The 23,526-nt window shown below is 32.3% G+C and overlaps 2 protein-coding genes across 4 annotated transcripts; one reads left to right on the top strand and one right to left on the bottom strand.

Annotated features, from left to right (window-relative positions):
- Nucleotides 1–558: 558 nt before the first annotated feature.
- Nucleotides 559–5,076, bottom strand: LOC114381271 (protein GPR107-like). 3 transcript variants are annotated; one of them, XM_028340492.1, is made up of 2 exons: nt 3,520–5,076; nt 559–1,014 (listed from the first exon to the last, which is right to left on the bottom strand). In XM_028340492.1, the coding sequence occupies exon 1, from the start codon at nt 4,875–4,877 to the stop codon at nt 3,549–3,551; it is 1,329 nt and encodes a 442-aa protein (XP_028196293.1). In that variant the 5' UTR covers nt 4,878–5,076; the 3' UTR covers nt 559–1,014; nt 3,520–3,548. The 3 variants fall into 3 exon arrangements, with proteins under 3 accessions (XP_028196293.1, XP_028196295.1, XP_028196294.1); XM_028340494.1 differs by having other exon boundaries at nt 559–930; XM_028340493.1 differs by lacking the exon at nt 559–1,014 and adding an exon at nt 2,562–3,023.
- Nucleotides 5,077–12,951: 7,875 nt separating this feature from the next.
- Nucleotides 12,952–21,891, top strand: LOC114381200 (phosphatidate phosphatase PAH1-like). The gene is made up of 11 exons (XM_028340398.1): nt 12,952–13,369; nt 13,570–15,177; nt 15,278–15,858; nt 15,949–16,022; nt 17,863–17,947; nt 18,953–19,039; nt 19,853–19,925; nt 20,584–20,627; nt 20,740–20,868; nt 20,959–21,057; nt 21,149–21,891. The coding sequence occupies exons 2-11, from the start codon at nt 13,731–13,733 to the stop codon at nt 21,200–21,202; spliced, it is 2,673 nt and encodes an 890-aa protein (XP_028196199.1). The 5' UTR covers nt 12,952–13,369; nt 13,570–13,730; the 3' UTR covers nt 21,203–21,891.
- Nucleotides 21,892–23,526: the final 1,635 nt, after the last annotated feature.

Here is a 23,526-nt window from a genome sequence, read left to right as displayed (position 1 = left end):
ACATTAGAGAGACCTTAAGATCTCTACACTAGAGGTTGGATTCTTGTAGAAGAATCCTGAAATTTTTTTTAAAAAAAAAAACAATTTTTTATTATATCTCTCCCTAAGCGATTGAGGAGGGAACCAACAAATGGAAAGAAAATGGATGAACAAAACAAAAGGAACAACAATGAATTATATGCAAAATAATTCGTCCCTTTGCACAAATTTTTTTTAAAGTTCTCAAACTTTTCCTCTAATGTCACTAACCAATTCTACTAGGTTTCGTATGCCTCCCAATAGTTCTAGTGATTCACAAACTCCTTCCAATAATGAAGTTGAAACACAATTTTCTACTCAAGTTGAGCTAGAAAATATCACACTAAAGGAAAGAGGAGAAAATTCTACAAAAAAAAATGACGAGTTTACATTTCAATTGAAGATGATACACTTCTCATTGATTCATGACTTAATATCTCAATGGATCCAATAATCAATGATGATCAAGCAAGAGACTATTTTTTGTTAAGAGTAACAAAAAATTACAAGAACTTTCATGATAATATACGAAAGAAAACATTGAATCAAGTAAAATCTTGATGGCAAAAAATTAATGTTGGTGTTCAAAAGTTTAATGATCATTACAAGCAAACTATTGATTTGAAGAGATTGAGTTACACGAAAAATGATGTCATGATTCATGCATATGTCATTTGGAAGAAAAATAAGGAAAGCAATTTTACTTTAGCATGTGTGACAGCTGCTAAAAGATAAGCTTAAAAGATAAGCTTAAATGGTTACAACAATGCACAAAAATTTGTTCAAAAAAGAACAAAGCTTTCTGCTTCCAAGAATTACTCGTCATCAGTCCAGAGACACCGATACACCATCACGAATTCCCAGTCAATGGAACAAAAGGTAGCCAAGAAGAAGCCAGAAATCCACCATAAACTGCTCCAAGATCCCAAAATAAGATGCATTATTAAAGATGCTCTTATAATGCCTTGGCTCCGGTCAATGAACCTGTTGACTCCTCTTTTTTTTTTGTAAACAATTATGGAAATTGAAACAGCGCGTTAAATGTTTACACTTTACAGGTTAACTTTTTTTGTTTAATGAATTTAAATGTGAGAATGCATATACACAACATAGATACTAAATTTTAAATGTGAAATATAAAGATAAATACTTTAATACTTAAACCTATAAATATTCGGTACTAATGTCTTGATGACCTAAAAAAACCCAACCTATTATCACAGCTCATCAAGATGCCGATTGCAAGGACTTGCAAATTGCAATGCTCCACATATAAAATGTTCAACAATCTTTAATTTAAAAATCAATATATTAAGATATGGAAGGTTTTCGTAATGCACATGTCAAAAATTAAGTCACGACTACAAGGCATACTTATATATTATGTTATAATATTTTTTTTCATAATAACTCAATTTATAGTATATTTTAATTGAATAAATAACATTTAAAGTAATAGTTTTATAGTTATATCTAGCTCACACTTGAGATAAATTATAAAGTAATGAAAAGAATCAGGTAAATAAGATAAACTTATTCTATCTTAACTCATCAAATGATGGATGAAAATAAAATATAATAACAGATTATCCTATTGTATCTTATTCCTTGACACCAAATGACCCTAAAACAACTTCTCATTTAATTGATTTCTCTTCTAATTTAGAAGTGACACCAAAATTTATGGTTTATAATAAATTCCAGCATGTTAGAGTGTTGCTAACACTCTTGTTCAAGGATACAACCAAACTATTTATTCTGAACCCACTAATCAGTCCAAAACTCTAGAGTCAGATCCATGCATTGCAAAATCTGTAAACCCATAATTTTCCACTTATTGAACTGCAAACCAGCTTTGGTCCATATAGTATTCATATAGTATTCAGGCTAGCACCAACTAAATATGAATAAAACCCATTTAAACAATTTTTGCAAGGCTGATATGTTTTATAACTTGTGCAGCAAGTGTGCTAGAACTATTCCCCACCTGGTACAACATATAGCAACTTAAACCTCAGATTGGTTAAGATCCTCTCCAGTGACATATTCACTGGATGAGATCTTAACCATTAAAATTATTAAATTTACTTTATTAAAAATACTACAAACTAATATTCAAAAATAATAGATCGATGAGATGCATTCAATTGACACTTGTGTTAAAATTCAACAGGTGAACCCTTCCCAGTTCCTAACCACGGATATATTACCAGCAGTTAGACAACTTATTTTAGCTCAAATATGAAATACTCCTAGTGCATATAGAAAGTCCCATTATCAAGCCTACATTTGCAAAAACTTTAAAAAAATCGAATATACAAAACATCAGCATCATGTCAATCAAATGATGGCAATAACTGAATTGATTACCAAAAGCATATGGATGCATACAGTACAATGGATCTCAACGCCTTAAAAATTCATACACTTTTGGGTTTGCATCAACAAATTTCTAGAACTATACTCAGTTTCTGCTGAGCATTCATTCACCAAAGACTATACAATTCATACTGTTGAAGAAATACTATGAATACCAGAACAAGTATAAAAAAAGCCAACCTGGCCAACTTTTACAATGTCCTGTCCAGATTTTTTCCCAAACAAGGATAAGTTCACGCATGAGATATGAACAAACATAAAAGTGATTAGTTTGAAATTGAGGTTTCAAGCGGGAACTCTTCATAAACTATCCATTTTATATGACTCTGCACAATTTATTTTTTAAACGCTTAAATCAACAACATTTCTAGCAGATCTTTCACAAAAAATGAACAAGTATAAACCAGGAGCAAATAAAACATACATACATTAAACAAGTGAATAGTTAGAAGATATAGTTAGCCACAAAACCCCCCACTTGCCCATCATGAATCAATCCTTGCTATGCTTCAAGGTACTCTATTAGTATAAGAAAAATGGATCCAGGCAGCACTCTTGTTCAATTGCATGCTCACTTGCTCTAAACATCAATTCTCCAAGTCATCAATGAATGAAACCATATTGCACTGATAAGAAAACATCAAAGACCTTGTAAATTAAAACTAAAAATCAATCAACAATATGAATTATGACAGGAAGGCTTTTTGCCAGAGAACACAGAAAGCAAAACTGCAAGACATACATCCTATTTAACATAAACTAATATGTAATTGCTCACAGCAAGCAAGATTGCGATCGTGATTTGCAAAAAGAAGTTGATGAACTAAGAATTGCATTCATTAAGACCATACAATACAATCAAAAATCATGTAAAATTCAGTTAAAAGAAGAATGATCAGAGTAACAAAATAACCCAGTAACAACTGAGTGTGTACGGTACAGTACAGCTCCTCTAGTGAAAGTGACATTTTGAGTGAGAACAAGATCAAATTTTTTCTATCCCGCACAATACATTTATCAGAATTGCAAAACAAAAACACAAAAACTAAACATACACACAGTATTCCAGTATTGACACATCTCTAACAGTAGATGCAGTAGCTAGCAAGGTGATTGAAGAACCTGATATTTAGTTATATAGCCAGATTGCTTCAAAGCTCAAATTCTTCATCCCTAAGCGCAATCTCGGCAGCCTCTTCTTCCTCTTCGTCGAGCACAAAATACTCATTCTTCTCCACAGGCCTAAACATATAGAACATGACAACATAAAACGCGAGACTAGCAGCCTCCTCGGCGAGATTACTAACCCACTGGTATTTGTAAGCGGCAATGGTCTTCAACGCAAAGACCACAATGCGGGTGAAATACAAGTACCCAATGACAACAATGTAGAACTGCCTGAAGAGGGTCAACTTGGCCAGGTTCCTAGCTGCCTTCCCGTCGGTCTTGGAGGTCTCCCTGAGCGACCTGATGGACCACACAATAGGGAAAATGATGGCGCAGCAGCAGATAATGTCGACAAGCAGGAAGACCTGGTTCCAAGTAACCCAATCCTTGATGAAGGGCCCGGTTTCGCCGATGACGACGGAGGCAACGTTGGCGAGGACCTGGAGAGGGATTACGATCATGAGGACCTTCTTCTCGCGCTCCTGGAGGAAGGGTTTGAGGAAGGACCAGCCAGTGCCGACCAGGACGATGACGGTGAAGAGGAGGACGACGCGGATGAACTGGAAGATGTAGAAGAGGACGTCCCAGCCGTGCGGGGTGCCGGTGACCTTTACGTAGTGCTTGTCCTCGGCGGCGCAGAGGAGGTTGAGGGCCTTCATGAGGAGGAGCGCCGCCATGAGGAGGTGGATCCGGTGGAGTGAGAGCTTGTTGGAGTAGCAGATGTAAATCCACAGGGCAAGGAAGGCGAAGTAGGCGACGGAGAAGAGAGAGAAGAGAGTGGGGAGATGGGTTTTGCCGGCGGAGAGGTAGTCGCGGGAGTGTTCGGAATCGGCGTCGAGGTTGTAGAGCTCGGTGTGGACGAGCATGGAGACGGAGGTTTCGGGGGCGCAGTTGGCGAAGAAGATGGAGTATTCGTTGGGGATTGTGACGGGGTAGGTGTGGTTGGCGGTGGCCGCGGGAGGGGGAGAGAGTTCGCGGAAGGTGAAGAGGTGCATGGTGTAGCGGGAGTCGAGGACGCAGAAGCTAGGGTTTTGCTGGATCTCGGTCAGGACTTGGAGGAGGGACTCTTCGCTCAGAAGAAAAAACCCTAATCGTGAAGGATCAGGCTGGGACCCACCTGAGGCTACCACGGAGACGGAGGAGACCGCGATCGACACGTGGCCGGAGTGGGTGAAGCCGAATTTCTCCAGCAGGATCATGGGGCGGGTGTCGGAGGTTATGCTGAGGGTTTTGATCTCTGCGGTTGATGGGGAAATGAAGAAGAGGAGGAGGACGAGGGCGGCGGCGGCGGTGGTGGAGGCGGATTTGCCCATTTTGGAGCGGTGAATTGTTGGGAAAGGAGAGGATCGGTGAGCTGAGGGTTCAACCGTTGAAGAAAACGAGTGTTGTTGGAGTGTGGTGGAAGGCAAATACGGTCGCAGTGGCGATGATTGCGATGTGGAAGATTTGCCGTTTCTTAAACGACGTCGTGCTTACTAAGTCCTCCTTTCCTCGCACTGCCTTGGCGGAGTTACCGAATTTTGTTACGCGGAAAGGAATGTTGGAGGGGCCAATATTTTGCATTGGGCCTTGGCCCAGTATAGCCCAAATTCTTGCTCCGGCTGTACAGTACGGTCAATAGTATACTCGAAATTTTGCAATTATTTTTTTTCTGTAATATTTTATGAGAAAAAATGTTATGTATTGAAATCATACAAAATTTTATAAAATCATTTAATCACGATCTACTCATTGACTTTTAAAATAATTTAAATGATTGAATAACAGCATAAAATTATTTTTTATTTTAAATGATAATAACTTTGATTATTACCGTAATGATATCAAACACATAATTAATTTTACACATTATAATCTTAACCATTAGAATAGTAACTATTTTATAATTTTACAATAACTAATATTAATCATTATTATTATAACAATCAATTTTAGAAAGAATCAACTTTAAAATATACATGTATATACGTAAGAAATTTCAAGAGAGAAAATCAGGACTTGGTTAGTCCCATCTAGATCTATCTGAATTTATGAGGTAAAATTAAACATATTTACACATATAGTTAACCATATATATGATGGTCGAGAATGGCATGAGACTATTAATCAAGACAAAATTAATTATTATAGTAAGATATTTCAGTAACCTCTTAAACCTATTTTATTAATCACATATCAATAATATTAGGGTCGGTTAAGGTATATTTTTATAATATGAATGTGTTAGTAAATTATAATTAAATATTATTTTAAAATATATTAATGATATAACTTGTTAATACAATCCTATTAAAAAATTAAATGTGTATACACTAACAAATTCCATCAATAATTATATATAATTACACTCATAATTCGATGGATCAAACATTTCCTATACTCCACATAATACAGTAGATTACTAGATTTGCGAACAAAAGGTTAAGCATGATTGCATGAAGGAACAGTAGAATGTGAAGGGCAAACAATTAATAAAGTAAGTGTAGTAAGAGATTAAGAAAAGAAAAAACATAACAAAAACAGAAACAACTAGCGCGACAGATACTTGAAGCACAGATGAAGTTCTATGGGAGGGGGAAGAACGTGCTCTTGGTAATTATCCCGCTTCAAGTTCTGGTCAATGTCATTTTGGTTGTTCTTCACAAGATCACAAGACACTATGTAAAGGATTTGGTTAATTGAAGCCTAGTTAAGAAATATAAGTTTAGTGTAACGGTGAAGGGAAAAAAAATCATGATTCGAATTCTCCCATTAGTAAAAACTAATAATACTAATAATTAATTAAAAAAAATATTGAAGCCAGCAAATATGTTATTTTTTAAAAATCTATGTAACTTTTTTTCATTGTTTGTCGTTATATTTTTATTTTTAGTTTTAGTTTTTATAAAATTATTGTTTCTATTTTTTATCCCTGTAATTTTTCTCTCATTTGTAGTTCCCATCATGATTTTCTTTCTTCGTTTATGTATTTAATTTTTCATTTTTTATATAGTCCTTACAAATTTATCTGTTTTCATTTTTATTCATTCTATTGCAACACTAACATGACATTGATGACCTGATACATTTTACTAACGTTACATTATTGACTAAAAGTAAAAGATTTAAAATTTAAAGTGATGATTTAAAAATAAAATAAAATTAAAGAGATATTGTAACATTCTGTTTTTTCATAAAATAAATAAAAATAATTTCATTTAAAAATTAAAAGAATTTTTAAAAATTAAATAAATGAGAGAAAATGATTTATGTTAATTAAAATAAAAAATTTATAATATTAAAAATAAATAGAATAAAATGATGTTTTAGAAATTAAATAGATATTTTAATTAGTTATTTATTTAATGAAAGAATAAAATAGAGTTCTTTTTTATAAAATTATAAAATAAACAAAAATAGAGTAAATGATAACATCAGGGTACCCTAGCTATAACTAAAGTATATTTTTTTTCTCAAATTCGTTTTCTTTTATTCATTTTTCAAAATTTTCTTTTTTTTTCTTGCATACACCCAAACTCGTCCCAGTAAAATTATAATTATGGATTCGCTAACCGTTGGATCATCATGCAATTTAGATACCACCTTTGGAACTCATTTTTCACATTTACAACATTAGGATTTGTGAAATAATGTTTACAGAGAGAGAGAGAGAGAAATGTTCATCGCATGGAGACAATGAAATTGGGGCTTCATCCCTTCCCATTTTCTCTAACACTTGAAAATCCTAACATAATAATTCGAGGAAAAGCTTGAGGAATTTTAGGGAACCACTAGAGACATTTAGGGGTGGGTAAACGGGCTCAGGTCCATGGACTGGCCGCGGGGCCCGCAGTCCGCGCGGGTTACGGACCAATTTTTTTAAACGGTCCATAGTTATGTCATATTTTTGGGCCCGCCCCGCTTAATCCGCGGACTATGCGGTTTTGGCCCACGAGGTCCGCGAGTTGCCCGCAGCCCGTATTAAATTTGATTTATGTGACTTTGACCCAATTATATTAGGTTTGATTTTCTCTTTTTCACTTTAAACTTTAAATATATTAGATAAGATAAAGATTTAAAGATAAAAATAAAAGATTTAAATTAAAAGATGATAAAGATAAAAAGAATAAGATAAGATAAATAAAAGATTAAGATAAAAAAGATAAGTGATAACATGCTAAAAATCTTCCTTTTGATATTTTCTCAACCTTTTTCTCTTTTAATTTATCTTTTTCATATCTGCAAGTCATAAATAATAAAAATATCAATTCTTATCATTTAAACCAAAAATAATTGTTAAATAAATATTTTTAAAGATATTTCAATATATTTTTATTATAAAAAATAGCTCACATCACATATGGACAAAGCTCAAGCTACTTCAAATATGAAATCATTTATTGCTAGAGATATTTAAATTTCATATTTTAGATTTATTGCTTGGATTTTCTTTTGTTAAGATATTATTTATTTTATTAATGTAATTGACTAATTATTGAGATTTTATTTTAATTTGTATTGAACTTAATTTCATTGTATTGTATTTTTATTAAAATTGAAATTCTTTTAAAATTAGGCCCGCAGACCGGCCCATTTGACCCGCGGGGTCCACGGGGTGGGGGCGGATCAATTTATTTGGTCCGTGTAAGAAACGGGGCGGACTGGCCCGATCCGCTGCCAATGCGGGCTTATGCAGGCGGACCTTACACGGGGTGGACTGGCCCGCTTACCCACCCCTAGAGACATTGTTATCACTGTCGCACTACACATGTGAGCCCGCTTAGAGATAAGGAATGAATTTATTGTAATTGGGATTAGAATGAACATGTGTAGGAATCCTTAGAGGATCAAATTGATATTTATTTTAGAATGTTTATTATATTGTAATTATGTCTTTACAATTATAATCACGAGATTATTATGTTTGACTGACCAATTGATGTCCTGATGCAAATTGATTGATAAAATTCAGTAATTTTGGTATTTTCGTGTTTTTGAACCTATGATTTTGATTCTTTTGATTTTGATATAATGATTATGTGAAATTATTTGAGAGGTTTCACTTCTCATGTTGTGAGAAGCATTTCTATATAATTTATTTGTATTTTGGACAATATTTACTAGATTAGCGTGAGAATTAAATTGTTGGAAATATTATTTTTGTCATGTTTTGGTCTCATAAACTTATTAAGTGTTGATGATTATAACACATATATATGTATATAAATTGTTAAAATAAATTAGGAATTAATAGTTCAAATAATAAAATTAAACTGAAGGAAATTAATATATTTAGATTCAATGATAAATACTTTTAATGTGTCTTTAGTTTAATTATTTATTAACTTTTTTAGTTCAAACTAATATAGTTCGATTTAATATATACATGTTTTGTGCCATGTAAATATTAATATTTATGGGATGTGTATATGATTTATGAGGTGTGATAACATGTTGCGTTGGGATTATAACATTGTGACTGAGATTGAGTGTATGTAATAAATTAAGTATGTGTTGAATTGTAAGATACATGTATATTGAAATTTTGTATGTATTGAGTTATGAGTTATGAACTGCACAATCACATAACTATAAGATCCTTTAAGGGCAACGAGTTAAAACGCGATGAATTTTATGATGGGCTCCACTATGGGAACCTGATGGCTCCACTATAGGAACCTGACAAGTTGAATCATTTTGAGGCGCAACAAGTTAAAATGATTTTGAAAACAATTGAGTAATTGTGTGTATTGCATAGTTCAAACTCCAGTGACACATATATGATTTTAAATGACTATTTTAAATGAGATGATCAGTCATATGAACATACCATATTAATGTTATTACTGTGTGATATGTATATGATGCATGAGGCATGATAACGTGATGTCTTAGGATTATGAAAGTGTGATAAACTGTGTAAGTGACAAGTTGTGTGTGTTAAATTATGAGATCACATGTGTATTGAGATATTGTGTGCACTGAGTTATGAATTAGGTATCGTATAATCACATGATCGTAAGACCCTTTAAGAGCGACGAGTTTGTTAAAATGTTTTATGAGTTGAACTTGAATCAAAAGGGAGTAGCCCTGGCAGACTTTTTCAAAGTCTAGGCCTTGAGGGTAAATACACCCGGTTTGAGTGCTCCTTTGAGCTTGTGCCGATCCCACATGGTTAGAGCATTCTTGCAAAACAAAACGTGATCCTTACTGGTCTTCATATGATTTTACCAAGTGAGAGTGACCTGACTTACCAATGTATAGTTTATCTTATCATGTACTCCTAGAAGTCCAACAAAGTTTTTCACTGACATGGTACCACATTGCATATAGGATCAAGTCCTAGTGTATCTGTTGCATAACGTCTGTGTAATGATCATTGTGATTTGTTACATGATAGTGGGTAATGAATTGTGTGAGTGTGAGATGTTGTGTTGTTCTGAACACATGTTTAATGTGAAGGTGTGAAATGTGATTTTGTGATTAAATCACTAGGACAAGTAATGTTACGCAATGAGTGGTAAAATGATGTGAATTGTGCTAAGTTGAATTTGTTATATTTATATGTGTGTGTATGTTTCCATTTATCTTTACCTGTTTATGAATTTGATAACTCACTTCCTGTGAGTTGTTTGTGTTTAAATCATATGATCTCAAACCTTGTGTTAGTGGAAACAAATGGTTAGGTGGATGACTTTAAAGAATCTCTTGTTAAAGGACATTGAGACACAATGCTTTGATAGGATGTGATATTGGAGCATGAGTTTCTGCATTAATTGCATGAAGTTCTAGACATGCAGTTTTTATTATTTTTGTTTCACATGCTGAGTCTTTAGTTCAAAGTTTTGGACGACCTTGTTTTGAGTAAAAAATGTTTTCATACCCTTAATTGATAAATTTTTTATTTGGTGATTAACGCAAATGTGAACTTTCTACCCACGTGAATTCCTTTATGTTTATTGAATAAAATTATTTTATGTAATTCTACATTTTCATGTATTTTATTATATAAATATGTATATCAAAGTAACACGTGTTACAATTTATTTTTAAAAAAAATACTAAATTACAATGATGGAAAACTTAATTAAGTTTTTTTCGTTGATAAAATCAAACAGAAAAAAAAGGAATACATTTCCTTTCTTTCTATGCCTTGAATAAATACTTTTTATATTATTATTTATGAATATTTAAAAATAAATTTGTTGATTTTTAAGAATTATTTAAAAAAATATCAAGAATAGTGTAAATTGTTTTACACTAATAACACATGTCTATTAAACATATGGAAATTAATATTCTTTTCATTTTTTTATATTAAATGAAACTGGAGATAGATTAAAAATAAAGAAACTAAAATTTACAATGAAAGATTAAATAGAAAGAATTTTTAATTAACATGTATTATTCTTGTAAATTTTTTTATATCATCCACTACTAAAAATAAACCTTTATACAATTTTTAAAATAGTTGTTATATGAATTAATAAACAAAATTATTATATATAATGAATTAATGATGAATGATGTTGTAAAAAATAGTATTTATTATTTGTTATACATAAAAATATCATGTCATACTTCTAGATTGGTCGTATTAATAGTTCGGCCAACGGAGAGACCATACAATGTGGAAAACTTAATATAGAAGAAAACAAGAAATCTTCCTAATTATCATCATAATTTCTTGTGGATGGCAAAATTGGCATATGCATATGGAGACAGAGAACATGGCACACGTTAAATAATTTATAATTCCAAGCTGTTTTCTCATCTGTTTTTTTCTTCTTCTTCCCTGAACCGTCACCTAACGCATCACGTGGTCAACGCGTGCGTATTTAAAAATTGTCAAAAGTCCCAAACAAGCCATAAAAAATAGTAATATTCCGAAAGAGAAATGAGAATAAACAACCTTCCCAGCGGATTCATGAATGGATTAGTGATGGGTGTTTATGAACCGTCTTGTTGCATTAGTTTGTCTCAACATGAAGATACTATGGATTCGCTGTATTTTGTAAACAAGTTGACAATATGTTTTAATTGAATTTTATATTTTATATTTAAATTTCTGTTTTTAATTATATATTATTAATAAAAATTTACTTGATATAGAGGATATTATATTTATATTGATTATTTATTCTAAAATATATATGGTGATATATATTTTAATTTTAGTTTTTAACCGTAACAGATATCAACTGAATCTGAAGAAAATTATGAGAAGCTTTATAGAATTATTATAAGGCCATGTCATTAGAAATTGATTCTTATGATCGAAGTTATATACTTTATATATTGGTGAAGAAGGGTATATATTATAGTTACAAATTGAACTAACCTAAACTCATTTAAGAAGACTTGAGTTGAGTTTGAGTTTAAATAATTGATATTATCAAAATTTTGAGTAGAATAAAAGTTAGGATAAAATTATTAAAGTTTGCCATCTAATTACTCCCAAAATTAATAAAAAAATAAGCTAATGTAATTTAAGAGTTTATGATTATATATTTTTTTTCTTCCCATTAGTATGGAATATTTAGTAATTATTAATGAATAATTTTTACTGAAAAATTAAATTGATCATTTTTAATGAAATTTTCTTTAAATCACATTTTATTATTTACAAGACTTGAATTTTAGATCTATTTATTAGATTCAAGACTAGTTTCACTTGAACTAGTAATATGTTGGTAGATTGTTTTTGTTTTATTAATACACCTTGATTTAAAATGAATTTTAATAAGTTTAAATCTAAACAAAGAAAAAAGTTTAGCATTATATTTAAATTTGATGTCTTAATGAACAAGTTCTTAGTCGACCTAAAAAATAATGAAGAAAATATCAAAATTTCATATAATATTAGAAAGATAATCTCACATTAAATCATTTTTAATCACGTTAAAAACATCCAAAACTCTCTATCATTCATTCTTAATCATCTATTGACAGAATAGTTATAACAAAGATTATAATTTCTGGCCCATTAATATCCTAAGACATCATAGAAATTCCTACAAGGTAGATGGTAAAATTTGTAATTAGGTTAGAGTTGCTTGGAAGGCTTGTAAGAACACTTATATACGTATATATTTTTTAAAAATTTATATCTTTAATAATCTTATATTAATAATAACCCTTGCTAAATTAATTAATAACATTTTACATAACATGAAAATATTTTTACATTAATATTATTTATTTTAAAATGTACATTATAAAATAAATGTTAATTCTAATTTTGTATTTCTTCAATATATAATTCAATTATGTAGTACAAAAATATTAAAGAATTCTTTAATTTTAATTAATGGAATTATATTAAAGTTTAAATAATCATATAATATTTTTTAATCAATGCTGTGTTAACAAGTCAAACAAACCATGGAACAAAACACTGGGTGGTCGGTGTTGTGGTTCGTCCATGCTGAAGCACGAAAACCAACGAAAATGACCAAAAAGCCCCGCGCACGATTCGTTATTATACATTATCCGCCAAGTTAATTCCCGTAATATGACTGCAAAAATGGAGTAATTGAGGATTTATCGTCGTGGGAAGTAACTATTTAATGCGTGGAGTGAAAAGGGTTGGTTCTGAAGCCGGGATTTTTCTGGTATCCAAATCCTTCAGAAGTTCAAACCTCGAAGCCTCCACTAAAAAAATTGACAACGACCTTGGAGAAGGGAGGTGGAGGATTCAGAACATCAAATGGTTAAAGCAACAATTTAAGAACAACATTACATAAAAGAAAGGGAAGAAAAACCGGAATCGCCATCAAGTTTTTGAGTCCCCAAATTGCTTTTTATAATTTTTTTTTATGAATCTGTAAGTACCCTCTTTCTATATTGATTTTCTGTTTTCAACTTTGGATTTTCAGTCCTCCCCTTTTATTTTTCTCCATATGGGTTGGAAAAGTCTTTTTTTTTTGTTTTTGTTTTTTGTACATTAAATTGGTCATTGTGTATTTATGTTTTTGTTAAATTTGTTTTTTTTTTAAATAAATTATATTTGTGTTTGCCATGCAGTGGTATTTTTGATCAGGAACCATAATCCGTGGAAAGAGACAAAAGTTGGAGGAATTATTTATACATGGCGTTTGGGTTGTTATGTTTGGAAGCAAGGCTTAAATTTTGAGGTCTGTTTTTTTTTTTTTTTTTGGGCTCTCTTTCTGTAGAAGAAAAAAAAAATGAATGTTGTAGGCAAAGTTGGAAGCTTGATAACTCAAGGTGTGTACTCAGTTGCTACCCCTTTTCACCCATTTGGTGGGGCTGTTGATGTGATTGTTGTTCAGCAACAAGATGGGACATTTCGAAGCACGCCTTGGTATGTTCGGTTTGGTAAATTTCAGGGTGTTCTCAAAGGTGCGGAGAAGTTTGTTAGGATAAATGTTAATGGTGTTGAGGCCAATTTTCATATGTATCTTGACAATTCGGGGGAGGCTTATTTTTTGAAGGAGGTGGATGATGATAAAGGAGTTGATTCGATTGAGGCTGTTCAAGATTCTATTGACAAAAAGAATGGCTATTTGATTAATGTTCATAGACTTGATCATAGCATCTCGGATTCTGGGGTGCTTCGGTTGAAAGATGAGAGTGATTCCTTGGTTGTGTCTCAACTTCAAAGGGCAGAATCCGACATTGATAGGAGATTTTATGAATTCCCGGATGATCGATCTTCTTTAGAAGATTCAGTTGAGTTGTCAGAATATGAGTCTAATTCATATGAGAGCCTAGAGGGAGACAATTTTGGGGAGTCACAGGGTTCACATCCAGAGATGGTCTTGGTGAGTGTTGACGGTCATATATTGACTGCCCCTATCTCAGAATCAGAGCAGGCTGAGGAGAATGTGCAGTTAAAAACTCCTCAATTTCATCTGGGACCGGGTGAAGAGACTGACTTACGTGAAGGCAACGGAGAGTTTAGTACTGGTGAAAATGCTTGGGCTGCTGGTTATATTAATCAGTTGGGTGCTCAAACAACTAATGTCCAACCCAGACGTTGCGACACTAATGGTGATGATAATACTTCTAAGCTTTTGCTTAAACTTTGTCAAGGAGAGGAAGCACATATCTGTGAAGCACAGGATACCTTGGAGATTAAAAATCAAGATCATATAAAAACTGATTCAAAAGGGGCTGCATCAGGTATCAAGAGGGAGAATGTTTTCAAAAGCTATTTGGAGCTACAAGATTTTGGTCAGCAGGCTGGAAATGCTGATTTACAAGATATAGGTTCTTCATTGGAGATTCAAAATTCAGCAGAGGAATCTAATGCAAGTTGTCCTGTAGTTGATGAAAATGAACAAGAGAGCATTGCAATATCTAAAAACGGTGATGAGTTATCACCTCATAGTGGTTCTACTTCTTCTAATGGCCATAGATCTCTGAAATCAGAGTTGGAAATTCAAGAGGTTGAGAAAAATGCATCTGGAAAAATTGAAACTGCTTCTGGCTCTCATTCTGTTACTACTGATACTGAACAGAATGATGAACATGTTGACAAGTCAGTATCAAATGATGAGTTAGATGAGAGTCAACAAACCCCGGCACTCAAAGATGTTAGGGCTACAAGTGAGGTGGTGGAGCCTCAAACAGAAACTTCAAATAAAGGGGATCAAAGCCATTTGGGTTTGGGTAAGACCAGTGCTGCAAATGATTTGCACTTGGATTCTGCAATTATTTATTCAATATTAATAAGCTGTTTATTTACTTTCATTTATCTTATAATTTGCAGGATTTGAGATGTCCCTTTGTGGTCATGAACTTAAGGTGGGCATGGGTTCAATAGCGGCTGCTGAAGTGTTTGAAGCACATCGCATATCTGTAGTTGACTTCACAAGTTCTGCTCCATCAATAATTAAAAATCAAAATCTTGTTATCAAGTTTAAAGAGAGGTACATGACATGGGAAAAGGCTGCTCCTCTTGTTCTTGGAATGGCTGTTTATGGTTTAGATTTACCTGTTGAGTCCAAAGATACAATTCCTGTGGAACAGGATCATGCATTGAAGTCCAGGGATGATGATCTGGGATCATCTTCGTCTGGACGCAGATGGAGACTTTGGCCTATTCCTTTTCGGAAGGTCAAAACATTTGAGCATACTAATAGCAACTCATCAAATGAGGAGGTATTTCTAGATTCTGAGTCTGGATCTCTGATAGAACCAACTCCAACATCCAGTACCCAGGGATCTTCTCATAAGCAATTTCTAAGAACAAATGTTCCCACTACTGAGCAGATAGCATCCTTAAATCTCAAAGAGGGTCAAAATTTGGTAACCTTCAGTTTCTCCACAAGGGTTCTTGGAACACAACAGGTTTTGACATTCATTGACTGTCTAAGTTCCTGTATTAAGTTATATACAATGGTTGACTTTTGTTTGAGAGAAATTTTAATTGCATAACAGGTTGATGCTCATATTTATTTATGGAAGTGGAATGCAAGAATTGTAATTTCAGACGTTGATGGAACTATTACCAAGTAAGGCTACTTCACCATTGGTGTTTTTCTTTACAATTCTGTTCTCCATTTAAGTGGATGTATATTTTAGATGAAATCCCTGTATGTGTCTCCATAATGCAAATTTTGGTAATCGCTGATGCTATTGAGACTGTTACAAAGTGCAAGACAATAGAGAAGAGGGTCTGGATGTAGTTATTCATCGTCTTGGAGTGGATGACTTTTAGACAGAGTGGATGAACCAAAACATCCGTCATTAGCTTGTGCACATCCTATTAAAATTCCATTGCTGATCCTTTGACTAAATATTGTGCAAATTTGTAGTTTTTATTTTTTTTTCATTGTCTGGCCATGATGGTTGTGTTAGGAACTGCATCAGATAGGAAAAGGTATATAGAGAAAGAATGAAACCATCTTTATTGATGACTCCTTTTCGGAACAATGACTTAAAACAGTAGATAAAATCTGAATGGTAGTTAGTTAGTTACAGATATCTGGGCTTTTAGAGCCTGCCTAACTTCTTACAACTTCCTCCAAAAGTGACTCCTTCCCCTGCCTTCATTCTATTTATATTAGCATAACTACCTCAATTCTTAGCTAACTCTCCAGTTTACAAAGCATCATTAAGAGAGGTGTCTGCACAATAATTGGGCCTAACTCTATTTCTCCTGTGGTATAGCTTCTTAATGGGAGGTCTAACAGATTGCACAATTCTGGGGGTTTTCTTTTAGAAATTTTTTCCCATACCAAATTTGTCTCTGTTATTTATAGATTAGGGATGTGAAAAAAAAGTTAATTTAAACCAAGCATGTATCGTCCTTGATTGCTGACTTTTAGGCGGCTCTCACACTATGACACTTTACACAGTGATATTTCACTCAACATCCTTGTTGGTAAGAACTCTTCACCGGTCAGAACTCTCTGTAGGTAGCTCTTTTTGATACCTCGACAGCCAACTCTGACATTGCCCGACTACTCTCAAGATCATTGACTGTGTCCACAAACCAATACGAGACTTTTCAGCGTGCTTTGTTCTCGCTCACATGTTTTTTTGGAAAACTTCTGAAAAGGTCACCCATCCTATAACTACTTCAAGTCATCCACGCTTAATTGTGGGGTTCTTAAATGATGTGTTACCGAAAAGTAGATGCATTTTGTTGGTATAGGTAGTAGCTATTAATTCCTTTAAATTATTCTCAATTGTACAGTCTCATTTTTACAGTTTCTAGATCCCTCTCATTCTGGTGTGATTCGTTCGGAGTGTTACAAAATACATTTAAAAATTAACAAATACTGTTAACAGTTTTAAGCCTAACTGGTTTAATACTTAACAAATGGTTTGGTTATCCATTTCTAAAAACTGGTTTTGGTTTTACACCAATTAGTTTTTAACTAAAACCGGTTATAAATCCATTTTTCTTTTAAGAATTCATTTTTAAAAGTAATTTTAAATCAGTTTGGGCCATTTTTAAAATAAGTTTCAGTTTTAAAACTGGTTTTCAAGTCAGTTTTGAATTAAAAATCAGTTTTGATCCAAACCCAGTTTTGTTCGTACATCGCTTTAATAACTGGTTTTTTAGTTTTGAAAAAATAAAGTGGTTTGGTTCAGAATTCAATCTAAATATTTGGTTTTAAATTGGATTTGTTTTGGTTTTATATACTAAACCAAACCCTAGACACCCCTATAATGTAGATGCGTGACAAATAGATGTTAAGCATGATTGCATTTGCTGATATGATTAGATAAACATGTCTGAATGGAAGTTCTGCTAAAATAATCTATGGAGGGAGTAGAAGACAGAGTTGCATTATGGTTTGAGAACCATGATAAAAACTTTGTTTTTTTTTTCTTTCCTTTTAGGTCTGATGTTTTGGGGCAGTTCATGCCTTTAGTTGGCAAAGATTGGACACAATCTGGAGTGGCAAGGCTTTTCTGTGCTATTAAGGTATGTATATTTTTTAAAATTTGTACAGATATAGCATATGTTCATTTCAATTGGAATGGGATTGTGATGGCAAAAATTTAGTGAGGTTTGTTTGATAGATCTTATGTAAAAATATATGCACCCATAAATTTAAACGGGTTTAGAAGGAACTAAACCTTGTTCCTTTGAGCTTCGGCTTGAGATTGCTCTACAAATGAGCCTGGAGCTTGCTCAAGTCATTTTTGCTCAATCAACAAGCATAGTAGATAGTAAGGCTAATGACTAGTGAGACATGGCTCTTTTCCAGCCATTTAACTGAGATGGTACAATGTCCATAGTCTACTTTCATTACCATACAACATTAACTGCTTTCTTTTACTTTTATTTTCTTTCCTGTTTCACTTTGCATTTCATCAATATTGTTATTAAGAATTTAAGATTACATGCCTATGAATGTTTAGTTTATCTACTTTTGGTATCAACAACTTTTAATATATTATCGCATGATTCAAATGAAAAATTATTGAATGGATTAAGTGTCCAAGACTTACTCAAGGAGTAGCCCTCACCTTAGTTATTATTATTTTTCAATTTAGGACTAGGATCCCGTACATTATAGGAGAAAGAAAAAAGAAGATAAATTGAATAAAACTTTATAAGTTTAAAAATCCACTTATCTACCTAAACTTTTGAGAAACTCTTTCATCTACTCTAAAATTATAGGTGCATAAGTTAATTTTAGCTTATGGGAAAAGTTTGAATCATTTTACCTTTGTATTTCTTTCTCCTATAAGTGATATTTGATATGTTTATACAAATTGGCCCCAGATTTAAGCTTATATTTCTTTCCATTAGAATGAAAATGCAAATAAATTTTGATGGCTAATTTGTTATCAGCAGAACTTTACTATCTATCTATTGTAAAATGCAGTCTAGCATGCATGATGTTATGGTGAAGCCTATTGTTCCAATGATTTATATCTCAAGAAGATTAATGTCTAAATACTATATCTGGATTTATGTCAGGAAAATGGATACCAACTACTTTTTCTGAGTGCGCGTGCAATTGTCCAGGCATATCTAACCAGAAACTTCTTGCTTAACCTGAAACAGGTATTTAAACAACCAAGTTTTTTTATCCAGGACAATTTATCTCCAATATTAAAATTATTCTGTGCTTTTGAAGTATTTGTATCAAGGAATCAACCTATGAGTATTTTTTTATCCAATGTTAAGGTTGCGTGGCATCAACTACCTTACTAGTCTTGTGGAGGAGTATCAATCATGATTTAATATCCACAAGACATTACTTTTCTTAACTGCATATTTGGCTGTTTGATTAAGATATCATTTCATGGTAACTACCGGCAAAGATGGCATTAAGGTACCATGGGGTTTAAAAACTTTGAAACTGGAGGTGCTAAAAATTGCATGTTTGAAGGAAGGCATTAACATTAGAAAAAGAAGAAAGCAGTAAAATATTTGCCCATTTTAAATTAATTTTCTATATAGGTTGAGTTAATCGTGGAAAGGTAACATTCATATTCAAACAAACAGTAAAATCTTTTTAGTGATAAAGCAGGATCATAGATGGCTAACTGTTTGGGTTTTTACACTTCTCAGAATTTAAAATTAATTACCTTGAAAATTTCATTAAAGCACTAAAGGTAAGCTCCTGATCTGAACCAGAAGGGTGCAATTCTGACCTAATATCAAGAGGGGCTTACTCCTCTGTGGCCTTGCTTCAGTACCAAGTGTCCATGCCTGTGTGTGTTAGGGAGAGGAAAGAGACAGTAAAGATTTTCGTATTGTTTTCTTTTTATTGGTATATTTGTTTTGTTTGTCCTGAAATAGAATTGCATCGTTCTTGACAATGAAGGGATCATGTAATAATACTTTAGCTACATAAACATTGCGTGCTTGCAGGATGGAAAAACCTTACCAAATGGACCTGTGGTTATCTCACCTGATGGATTATTTCCCTCACTTTACCGTGAAGGTGGGGCACCTCTAACCTGAGATTAGTTGTAATGGATACTGCAATGTTGTCTATGTAGTTGATTGTTAGAATAAAGATTTCACTTTCTGCTAATGCACCCACGCTTTTTGTTTGATGGTTCTGTCCTTCCAATGTCACGCATACTGCTGTGAATATCATGTAATTTGTAGTGTTTGTTTGGGAAATACCTAAAATTAACTCCTCCCACCGTGACACATTTTAATGTAAAATCTATGACTGATTAATTTGGACACACATTTCAATTATGATTAACAGTTCAGAATCAATATATCAAAATCAAGTCTACCCAATTTTAAAATAAACGAGCTCGTAGTTCTTTCCTCACCCAAAAATCTACTATATTTATTCATTTAGTTGTTATACTCTGATAAACTGAAGTGACTGCTTATATCTTGAGCTTGTGCTTATCTATTTATTCATAATCATTCCCAAATTCCTTTTGCTTTATCATTTGTGAAAACTATTGACAGCCTGCTATTCATTTTTTAATTCAAGGAGTTTAATTATTTATGTAACTGATCTGTGTTTGCACCCTTTGTAATCTTTATTATTATGACTTGTCCTTTATTCCCTGGAGGTGGATTTCTGATGTCTCTGACTTGTTGTTTTGTGTGTTTGGCCCCTTTACTGATGGAAGTGATAAGAAGGGCACCTCACGAGTTCAAGATTGCTTGTTTAGAGGTAACTGCCACAACACAAAACCATGTCACTGTGATATATAACAGGGAATGTTATTGGAAGGCTTCATCTTACCGACATTATAATACATATGGCCTAAATTATTGTTATGCAGGATATCAAAAGACTTTTCCCATCTGACTATAATCCATTCTACGCTGGATTTGGCAATAGAGATACAGATGAACTTAGTTACAGAAAGATTGGAGTCCCGAAGGGCAAAATATTTATTATCAACCCTAAGGTGTTCATCCTGGACACATATTTCTGACAATTAGTATTTATTTATTTATTTTTTCTTTGTGACCAACTAAATGCCTAGGAAAACTAACAGGGTGAGGTAGCTATTAGTCACCGTATTGGTGCAAAGTCGTATACGTCATTACATACCCTCGTCAATGACATGTTTCCTCCAACTTCTTTGGTCGAGCAGGTGACTTATCATCTCCTAGCACCAGTTAGTACAATGGAATATGAACTTCACAACCAACAAAAATTGACTTTTAATTTCTGAAATATTTCAGGAGGACTACAACTCATGGAATTATTGGAAAACACCATTGCCAGATATTGATTAGTTCATTGCTTAAGATACTTAGTTCCTTTTTGATAAGGATCCGTTGGTATGGAAGTTGAAACCCTCAAAGATGTTAACCGAAAAACCAGAAATTCCTCCTACGTGACCCTTTCATGACCATAATTGATTGAAGTATCCTTCTATACAGGTTTCATTGATGGGGATGACCATGCCATTGCTTTCCTTCTTTTTGATCTGCATTAAATCCCGATTTCATTATAATCCTCCTATCAACAGAATTGTATAACATTTAGCTTACTTGTTATATTGTACTACACCTTGTATATTTTTCAATTTTCATTGGGGATGATTAGGGAATAATGGCATAGATGCTTACCAAGGCAACTTTTTCTCTAACTCAAATTTTGGGTTGGGTGGATACAGTGCATGAGTACTAAATTTGCATTTCATGCCATGATATGCAACGCTTAAGTCTTAACCCCGTATTGATATTCTTCTTTAGTTTGTCCATCATGCCTAAAAGCATTAGGAAACCAATTAGACCCTATTGGAGTAAGGAGGTAGAACAGGCATGCAACATGAAAGCCAAGGTTGTAAACTCTCTTGTTTGACATTTTATACATTGGCTTGAATTGTAGATTGTGAAAAACTTATTTGTTGCCCTCAATATTGTAATCTCAGAATGGACTACTCAATTGGCTTAATGATTTGTTTGGCTTCAATTTTGTATTTTCCCGTGACTTTTCTGCCCCCATTTTCCTTTCCTTTTTAAATTAGGTTCTCCTCTCCATCTTTTTTGTTTTTCTGGATTGATAGAAAATTTAATAGCAAAGATTTACTCTTTTTCAAAACTAATTTTTTTATTACGAGTTTGCTTCAAAATTAAACTTTTGATCCAACTTTTTTTTCTGGTCTTAAAAGCTACTGTAAAACTTAAAATAAGGATTTTAAAAATAAACTCGAAGTTTTTATTTTTAATTTTAATTTTTATAGTTTTAGCTAAAATTATCCTCTTAAACTAAAAGTTTTATTTTACATCATATAGTTCAAGATGAGAGAAAGAGGGAGATTAGAGTATGTAACTTTTTTTTAAAAGCTATCTTTTAATTTATAAAAATTAAGTTTTTTAATTCTTGAGTTTTTCTCTAATTGTGTTTAGTTCAATTTCTCTTTGTAAGAAGAAAAACTAAAAAAAAAAAGATGTTTCCAAACTATGCTACTAGTGTTTCAGAAACTAAATACCAACATATATTTTTTTCAATGTAATATGTTACAAAAATTGAATTATGGAATACTAAATTGAGTTCTAAAATTTAGTTTCTGAAAGATATAAGTATTTAAAAAATACATTTCGAAATTTAGTTTTGAAGCAATTTTACTTTTGCGAATTTTCTTAACCTTTAAATACTTTTACGCAGTATTTCAGGAATTATAATGATACTGTTGAAAGAATAATACTTAAAAATAATTCAATAAATTTACCGAGATGAAATTGTTCAATAGTGAAAAAATCAATAAAAATCAATACTGAAAAAGAGCCAACACAAATATCGAATCATCCTAAAACACATTAATGCCAATAAGATTATAAGTTATTAAATATATTTTCAAGTCAAATAATACACAAAAAAATAATAGAAACCAAAAATCATAAAAATAAGAGACTTAGAATTAAAGGACATTTTATGAGAAGAAATATCTTATATGAAAATAAGATGATTAAATCTGGACTATATAATCATATATGAAGAGTTAAAATTTAATATTAAAAAATTACATATTTTTTAAGGGATCATATGACATTAAATTTTGACCATTCATATTTAATTATATGGTCTAGATTTACTCTTAGCACTCATAAAAATATTTTCTTCTCATGATATTTTCTTTAAAACTAAATTACAAATAAAATCTCACTTTTGTATATATAGTTGTAATATATATATATATATATATATATATATATATAGAGAGAGAGAGAGAGAGAGAGAGAGAGAGAGATTTTTTTTCTGATAATAGTCTTGCTTGAGTAAAATTGTTTCTCATAAAAAATAATCTATCATATTTAAATTTTTGAATACTTCAAATTTTGTTATATTTGCAATTGTAATTCAGCTGTCAATTACATTACTCAAAGAAAGAATACAAAAAAATAAAAAATACTCAAAGAACATTAATGTCAATACAAGAATCATGCATTTATGAGAATTGGTTATAGAAGTTAAAAAAATATAATATTGAGAAAAAAAACTTATTTCATGAATAGTTTTAACAATAAATGATTTGAGTTGTTTTTTTTAAATTCTAATATAAAGACAAGCAATGCAATGGCAATATACAACAAATAAGGATAATGACTAAACT

Source organism: Glycine soja, chromosome 13, assembly GCF_004193775.1.
Source record: "Glycine soja cultivar W05 chromosome 13, ASM419377v2, whole genome shotgun sequence".
In the NCBI taxonomy this organism is placed as follows: domain Eukaryota; kingdom Viridiplantae; phylum Streptophyta; class Magnoliopsida; order Fabales; family Fabaceae; genus Glycine; species Glycine soja.
The sequence above is the reverse complement of the archived record's forward strand: the minus strand, read 5'-3'. Positions and strand labels throughout refer to the sequence as shown.

Coding starts and splice junctions, on each gene's coding strand:
- LOC114381271 (XM_028340492.1), bottom strand. CDS start 4,877: ATGGGCAAATCCGCCTCCACCACCGCCGCCGCCGCCCTCGTCCTCCTC.
- LOC114381200 (XM_028340398.1), top strand. CDS start 13,731: ATGAATGTTGTAGGCAAAGTTGGAAGCTTGATAACTCAAGGTGTGTAC. Junction 15,859..15,948: donor GGGTTCTTGGAACACAACAG/GTTTTGACATTC, acceptor ATTGCATAACAG/GTTGATGCTCATATTTATTT. Junction 17,948..18,952: donor GGCTTTTCTGTGCTATTAAG/GTATGTATATTT, acceptor GATTTATGTCAG/GAAAATGGATACCAACTACT.